The 7,706-nt window shown below is 41.9% G+C and overlaps 1 protein-coding gene across 3 annotated transcripts in view; it reads right to left on the bottom strand.

The window, feature by feature from the left end:
- Positions 1-1,088: 1,088 nt before the first annotated feature.
- Positions 1,089-7,706, bottom strand: part of lhx1b (LIM homeobox 1b) — a 97,244-nt gene continuing 90,626 nt past the window's right edge. For 2 of the 3 annotated variants that reach the window (XM_063203372.1, XM_063203371.1), the window contains exons 4-7: positions 4,444-4,667; positions 3,559-3,833; positions 2,513-2,675; positions 1,089-1,964 (exon numbers count right to left, since the gene is read on the bottom strand). In XM_063203372.1, coding sequence (XP_063059442.1) covers positions 1,567-1,964; positions 2,513-2,675; positions 3,559-3,833; positions 4,444-4,667 — 1,060 coding nt within the window. In that variant the 3' untranslated portion in view covers positions 1,089-1,566. Of the gene's footprint in view, positions 1,965-2,512; positions 2,676-3,558; positions 3,834-4,443; positions 4,668-5,523; positions 6,190-7,706 lie in introns of those variants that run through there. The other variant, XM_063203370.1, reaches the window with a different exon arrangement.

The raw sequence follows: 7,706 nt of genomic DNA, 5'->3' as shown, positions 1-7,706 counted from the left end.
CTGCTATGATTGTGTGTGTGTGTGTGTGTGTGTGTGTGTGTGTGTGTGTGTGTGTGTGTGTGTGTGTGTGTGTGATTATTTTTGTAACTGAAATTATCATGTAAAAAAAAAACTGAATCTCACTATGACTACGCAATTTTTTTAGTGGTAAATAAAATTCTAGCAATGAAGGGAGGACAGTTCGGTTTCTGAAATTGATGAACTTGACTTATTAAAAGCCTTTTCAGTCTGCCCTTAGCCTAATGCTCAAATTTGCCACCAGCACATTAGAAAAATAGAGAACACAGAATCAATATTTAATTCCAATTGTTATTAAATACCAAGCTTAAACTACAAAGAGCTGATGATGGGTTATGTCGGTTAGTCTGTCGGGAGCAGTTTCCAGATTTTCCCAGATGAACTAGATCAATCGTGCTTTTAATAAGGAGTCAGAAATGGATGACCTTGAAATACAAAAGAGCAAAGTCTGTGTGTTTAAAAAAGAACCTCATTATTTTATTGTGCTGCAGTTTTTTGGTGTCTGTGTGAGATATTTGTCCTCTTGTGGTGTGTCTTATATTCACAAACTAGCACAGTGAAACCATACAACGCCCCCCACCAAAAACATTACAAGAAGGCCTAACACATATGTACTGTATACAAAAGTTTGGTTGGTGCATGGAACACATTCCCCAGTGCCAGGACAGGAGGTGGTCTTCAACGCTAATAATAATGTCCAACCCCTGAAGAGAGAATGCTCGTAAACAACAGTTCATGTCATAGTACTACACAGCATAGCTGAGACATTTTGTCTTGTTTTTTGTTTTAGAAGGTAGACTTCATTTTACAATTCAAGTTGCTTCTTGGTAAATAAAGGGTTAACAGTTCTCGGAAAGACATCCATGTGAAGGCCAAACGTCTCAGATTTTGGTGGATTAAAGAAAGAAAGAAAGAAAGAAAGAAAGAAAGAAAGAAAGAGAAAGAAAGAAAGAAAGATAGATAGATTTACAGATATGATGTGGTTGCCCCAAGGGGGAAACCTTCACTTATGTGATACAGTAGATTCAAGTGTCAATTATTGTGAGGCAGCAAAGTCTAGTGGGCAATAATGTCATGAGTAAGACCTATAAGCTGCCATGCCAGCCTTATAACCAGCCTTTCGTGTTAACCACCACAGTTCCCATCACAATGCCTTTGTAAGACGCCAAGTCCATAGACCATTAACCAGCAAAGGACTACAGTATAGTTCCATTTGTTGTGAGCTGCAACAATTAAGTCTTTATTACAGAAACAACATCATATAAATTACAACAATCAAGATGGTGGATAAAATGGCCAGCTTGTAATATTTGCTCTAATAATAATAATGAATAATAATAAATACAAATAATTAATTATTAATGAAATAAATAATAAATAATCACATAAATAATTTTTGAATATTTAAATAACAACAGAACAATAATATATAAAAAAGGAGAGTCCAGGCTCCTGTGTTTGGGAGCCAGTGTTTAGAGTGCCATATCCTTTATCGTCCTCCTCCCCCTCATCCCCCATCTCCTCTGTCGGTTAGAAGCGTGTCCACAGCTACCAGACCGTGCCTTCGCTCAGCTCTGAGGACGTGTGCGAGAGCTGGTTGCTGTATGCACTGCCGTTGAGGGAGAGGGATGTGAAGGGCGTGCCGGGGCCACACATCTCGCTGGAGATGCTCTGCATGGATCCCGGCCCACTGGGCTCGGGGCTGGGCGAGTCCCTGGCGTGCTGCTGCGAGATGATGTCTGTGTAGCAGGGCACGTCGCCGGCACCCGAGGCCGGGTGGTGTTGCCCAGGGTGGTGGTGGTGCTCCATGCTCCCCAGAGGCGTGCCCGCGGGCCCTGAGGAAGGTGCGTAGCCCAGGTCCCCGGGGGTCTGAGCCTGGGACGAGGGGGGGCCCTGAGGGAAGTAGTCGTAATTGGCCCCGGGGCCGTAGTACTCACCTTGGTAATCTGCGGAAAGATGGAACACAGGGACAAATTAAGAGGGGGGTACAATGATGGGATGACAGTTGTCTGTGTGTGAGCGAGCCAGTATATTTTCCAAGCCAAACCATGTAAACACATGTATTGCAATTTCAGGCTACCTTATCATCTTGTAAGCATGGCGATGACAGATAAAGAATAGCATGTCAAATATACGGCATTAAAAATTGGGGGATTAATTTAAAATTCTTAATTGGGGATTAAATTAATTAACTGGGGTGGAGTAATTTAAAACCCCCATGTCTATGTACGAAAAACAAATCAACGCTGCATATTTGCCATAGCCTACTGCAACTGATTCAATGTTTATAGTTATAAATAGCCAGGAGGAAGCCAGAGGAGGCTAATTATTCTGCTGTGTTTTCTTGGGATGCTCTTCAGAAAGAAAATGGCTGCTGAAACGCTGCCTCAAATGGCCCTGAAGAATTCACACATGTGACACAACTGTACACCATTGAAAATATCACTGCAAAAGGAGAAAATCGACTTCACAACTTGTAGAAGAAATGGCATACCTCCGTAGGAGAAATGTGCGTTCGGCATGAGTTCACCTGGCTCCAACCGGTCCATCAACGTCCGCATTCTTCTTGGACTGCGGAAGAAAAGATGTCTCCTGGTACTCAGAGCACTCAGCTGCTTCATTCGTCGCTCTTTTGATCTTCTGTTCTGGAACCAAACCTGCATTTCAAAGATTTAAAAAGGACAAAAAAATGACGTGATCAGGCAGACCCAAACGACACAAACGCATGAAAAGTGGAACCAAAATTTGTAACGCGTCATTTTCGTTTGGAACGATTAATAATGACACGCCCAAGCAAACTACTGAATCATATAAGGAAAAGAAGAATATAGAATACTTCAGGGTTTCTGTTTACGCTTATATAGTTATTGTGGTTAAATATAGTCAACGGTGTATTCGATTTTAGCTTTTCTTTTGAAGCATGAGGCACATTGGAATTGCTGAGAGATCAGTCCATTATCGTAGGGGTACAAGAGGACATAGGACTGAAGTGAATTTGTATACACCTGACAAGATTATCACTGACTATCCCAGATCGACATTCGATAGGCCTTTATTCCAACTGAAGAGGGCTAGGACCAGAATAAATAAGGTAGGCCTAGTGTCGCCCCTGGCGAGAAGCTGGATACTTGACGCCCAATCAGCATCACTCCACATGTCCAAAGGTTATTAAGCCATGAAAACGTAATATCAAGTAAGAACAAACTGAACTCATTCGTTTCCATGAGGCCTACGTTCCCATATCATGTATGGAACGCGGTGCGTAAAATGAATTGTACGCGTAATTGCGCGAAATCTTACAGTGGCCTTTCCACCATGCGACTCACCGTGCTTTATGTTGATGGTAAAACGATGGTAACTTTACATTGTTTTATTACCAACATAAAGGCAGTGGGCGTAAAGAATTCGTTTTGCATTAGACTGGTAACATTTGATTTCTACGCCGGCTATGTAGGCCCAGTTGATCCATGTGTTGACAAACATCAGAATCACAACTGATTCCACGGGAAACCAAGGTCGTTAGACAATAAATGGCCTTGCCTGAATCACTCTCATGTTGAGCCCCGTCTCCTGGGCAAGCTGCTCTCGAATGTGCCTGGTGGGTTTTGGTGTGGCTGCAAACGCAGCTTTCAGAGTCTCCAGCTGTTTTGCTTTGATGGTTGTCCGTGGCCCTCGCCGTTTTGTACCCGTATTCAGTTCCTCGTTCTCATTGTTGCAGGTCTCCTTGTCTGACAAATGTCCAATTTCGGAGTCTTTTCCGTCGTCCTGTGGATCTTGTGAGTCTGGCGACAGACTTGGGTCACTGCACGTCGTTACTGTGAAAAACATCAAAGCAGACGTTTTTTGTTTGTTTGTTTAGTTTTTTGTATTATTATTTAATTTTCCATGCACAAACAACGATGCTAGAAAGGTTATTTGATTTTCAAAACGGGTTTAAATTATTATCATTATTATTAGGCCTATTATTATTATTATTATTATTATTATTACTACTATTATTGTTGTTGTTATAATCCATTAAGCTATTGTTACTGTGATGCCGGTGTAATAACAATGTAATAAAATTATTAAATAATAATAATGTATGATAATAATGTATAATAATAATAATAATAATAATAATAATAATAATAATAATAATAATCTGGCGCCTCTTTATTTTGATAGGGTCCTACTGATTTCAATTATTTTCAAAATTTTATTGAATTTAGCCTTTTAGGCCTACAGTTGAAGTATTTTATGAAATACAGCAGAAAGGCTTCCTTGGGTCATGGAAGACAAAAAGGTTTGGCAAGGGCCCATTTCTTACACAGCACATATAGGCCTATATCCCGACAACATTTTTAAATATGATCGTTGGGGTCAGTTAGCAGGCATCTTTTTCTTAAACTAAATGTGGTGTGTGCATTTTTACAAAGGACTTACCTGAAAGAAGGGTGGTTTCTTTCCCAATGCTACTGCTCAGGTAGTCCTCTTTACACATGAATTTATAATCGTCTAAGATGTACAATTCCTCGCCCGTTGACAGTTGTTTGTTGCAAATAATGCAGGTGAAACAGTTCAAGTGAAAAACTTTGTTCCTTGCTTTGCGTACTAAATCGTTCGGCAAGATTCCTTGTGCACAACCTCCGCATTTGGTTCCATATCTCCTGCAACATATTTCAGGAAAAAAAGGAAAATTAAAAAGGGCACACCAAACGTAGCCCAAAGACAACAAGAAAGGAATGGTGCTTATTTCAACATCACAAACAACAGGTCCATGGATAGTGAACAACTTAACAAAGGTCAATTAATAAACAAAAGCCCAGGGGCTCACCATTGTTTAGGCCCACACTGATGGAGAAAAAAGAAATCGCCAAGCTGTTCTTCTATTTGCACAGCATTGCGGAGTCTTAAGACTGTGTACTATAAAATAGTTTACTCTAAGAATGGCCTATTAAATTTACCAAATGCCATTCCAGATAAGGGAAACCATTGTAACTCTGTATTTATGCAAATACATTCTAGCGACTTATTCAAAGTTCGCGAGTGCGTGCTGACTGTGTGTCTGCGATTGCTCCGTCTGCTGGCGTCGCCCGCCACGCGATTTATTATTCAAATCCACTTATCACGTTTTCATTTCGAGTTTTGGCAAACAAGCGGGTCTGCGCGCTAAGATTCAGCCGAGGCGGGACACACTTCTGTCACGGCGAGCTGGCATAATTCTGCCTCCCCGCAGCTCGCCTGGCAGTCGTAGCTTGTAAACAATGGACTATTCCATGAATCTGTCTTGGAACACGCTGATGTGTGTCTTTAATGCATCACTTTTTCCGCATATCATCACCATGGCTCTGCCATGGAGAAGGGCTGAGGTCTCTCAAGTCACACTAATAGTGTGCAAGGCAATTTCACTATTTGTTGAATTTTTTGACAACGCGAGCGAGCGTGCGTCCCCCCCCCCCCCTCTCTCTCTCTCTCTCCTGAGTAAATATGTGTATGAGGAAAAAGACACCACCAGATACCTACCTAAAGAAATCATTCTTGCAGTATAGTCTCCCTTCTCTGGAGAAACATTTTTCCGTTAAATTGCATTTACATTCACAACACTGTACGCATTTGGCGTGCCACGCTCTGTCCAGCACATTGAGCAGAAATCTGTCCAGGATAGGCCTCTCGCACCCAGCACAATGCACCATGTTGCACAGCCTACTGTCTGCCTCCTGAGGTGACTTAAAAGGCAGGGTGCTTCTGTCCTTTGAAGTTCTTGCGTCACCTTATCAAAAATAATACAAGGTGCCCCGCAAGGTTCGGTCCACTATCAAAGTAATGAGGTTCATTCAGCCTTTAAATCCACCTTGATTAAATCCCCTCCGATCGAAATATAGGCTAGAGAGTTTACTTAAATGTGGCATGTGGTCTGACGTAGAACGCTTCAAGTTGGGAAGTTCCGATTTAAAAGCGAAACAAAACATCAAGGTTCCCAGATATCCAGTGCGCACCACAGGCATGTGATGATACAGAATTGTTTCAGCAGCAGGGATGTTCAAGTCACCGACGCGCTCATCGACAAAGGAACATGTCAAGGCATAATCCTAGGGAAATCATATTCTGAAATATCGTCAAATGGCTATAAAAATCATCCAGAATCAGGGCTTCGACTCCCAGGAGCTCTTCGGTGTCGTTGCGGGCCTCTGTCTCTCTCCTCGTGTCTTGGGTGGTCAAATCTCTGAAATTCTTCCTGGAGGGAGCAGGTTACCCTTATGCTGAGCAGCATAACGTCATAGGGCGTGAGAGCCAATCGGGAGCGCGCTAGCCAAGTGACAATTACCATCCTTTGAGCGGTTTGCGGTGCACCTTTTGGAGCGCAGGATAGGAACAGGATAGTCCTTAATTGTTGTAACTAAAAACGTGAAGTATCAAGAATGTTATATCGAAATGGCGAAATATTTGTCATAATAGAGAGTTTCAGGATTGGCGCTTTTCTTATTTTACCAAAGTCTAATGCAGTTGGAAGAGACCGCCTGTGCCGATGCGTAAAAGTAGTCTAATTTATTTGAGGAATGTCTTGAAGAGGGGTATTCTATCTGAAGTGCTGTCTCTCGAAATACATCACTGTATCAAGCGCTCTGGCTCAACACTTCTCAGCAGTGCCTGTGGATTTTAAGTGGAGACGTTCATATTCTCTAAATGCCATAGAAACCACCGGGACTTGTGTTTTTCCAGAATACTCAGTTGTGGTAGCTTGGGCCTGATAGCACAACACATAACTATCTAACACATAATATCTTGCTTTTAATTATTGCAGGTGTTTGGCTTCTGAGCTGAAGAGAGACGCTGCTGGGTGAGGATGGTCCGATAGGTTTGTATGAATGTTGCCCTAAAATATTTATAATCAGTCTAAACAGATATAGTCTAGTTCACTGTGCACTATATTATGCCATAACCAGCATCACCAATGTATTTTTTGTGCTTTGTGTCATTTGTCTTACTTTTTGCTTTTTTGTCATAGATTTGAAAGTGGATATTGTATGGAAAATAACCACGTTATGGAGCTTTTGCCGCGATACACACTACAGCACTGTAAAATGCTTAAATGCACTGTTGATTGCAAAATATGTGTGTCTGTTTTGATATTTTAGAATAAACTATTCCTATTCGAATATATTCCAAAAGGACAGGGTAGTCTAAACATGAAGGGGACAGACACAGTGGCGTTGACAGGCAGAGTGTGAATTGCAGAATGATGCTGTTTCTCAAGAGGGTTTGTTGACAAACACTCACTGCTGACAGGACGTGCGCGCGTAAGAATAGCTTCATTCCAAATGCGTAAAATGGGATTAAACAACGCATGTTGGCAAAATGTCCACAACAACCCTTCCAAAAGTGTTGCACTTCTAAAAACCCAACGAATGTAATCAACAGACTAGTCTAAAGATACACCTCTAGTTTCTAAGAAAAACAAAAGCCATAATTTCCACCTGAGATGAATAGCTCTTCGCATGCATCCCGTGTAAGGGTGAGAGGCCGCGGATCACTAATGATTATAATATAATGTCTGGTGAGAGAGACACTGCCTCCCCTCACCAGATATTATCTCGCAGCGGGTGCACATCTGCGAGCGTGGAAAGAGAGAGATAGCGGATTGTCAACCGCACAGACTCCAAGCAGCCTCGGTCCTGTTCACCCCTGATATCAATAGCCTGGGGACA

The sequence above is a fragment of the Engraulis encrasicolus genome, chromosome 7 (genome assembly GCF_034702125.1).
Source record: "Engraulis encrasicolus isolate BLACKSEA-1 chromosome 7, IST_EnEncr_1.0, whole genome shotgun sequence".
Lineage (NCBI taxonomy): Eukaryota > Metazoa > Chordata > Actinopteri > Clupeiformes > Engraulidae > Engraulis > Engraulis encrasicolus.
Note: the sequence above shows the minus strand (reverse complement) of the source record. Positions and strands in the feature narration are given on the sequence as shown.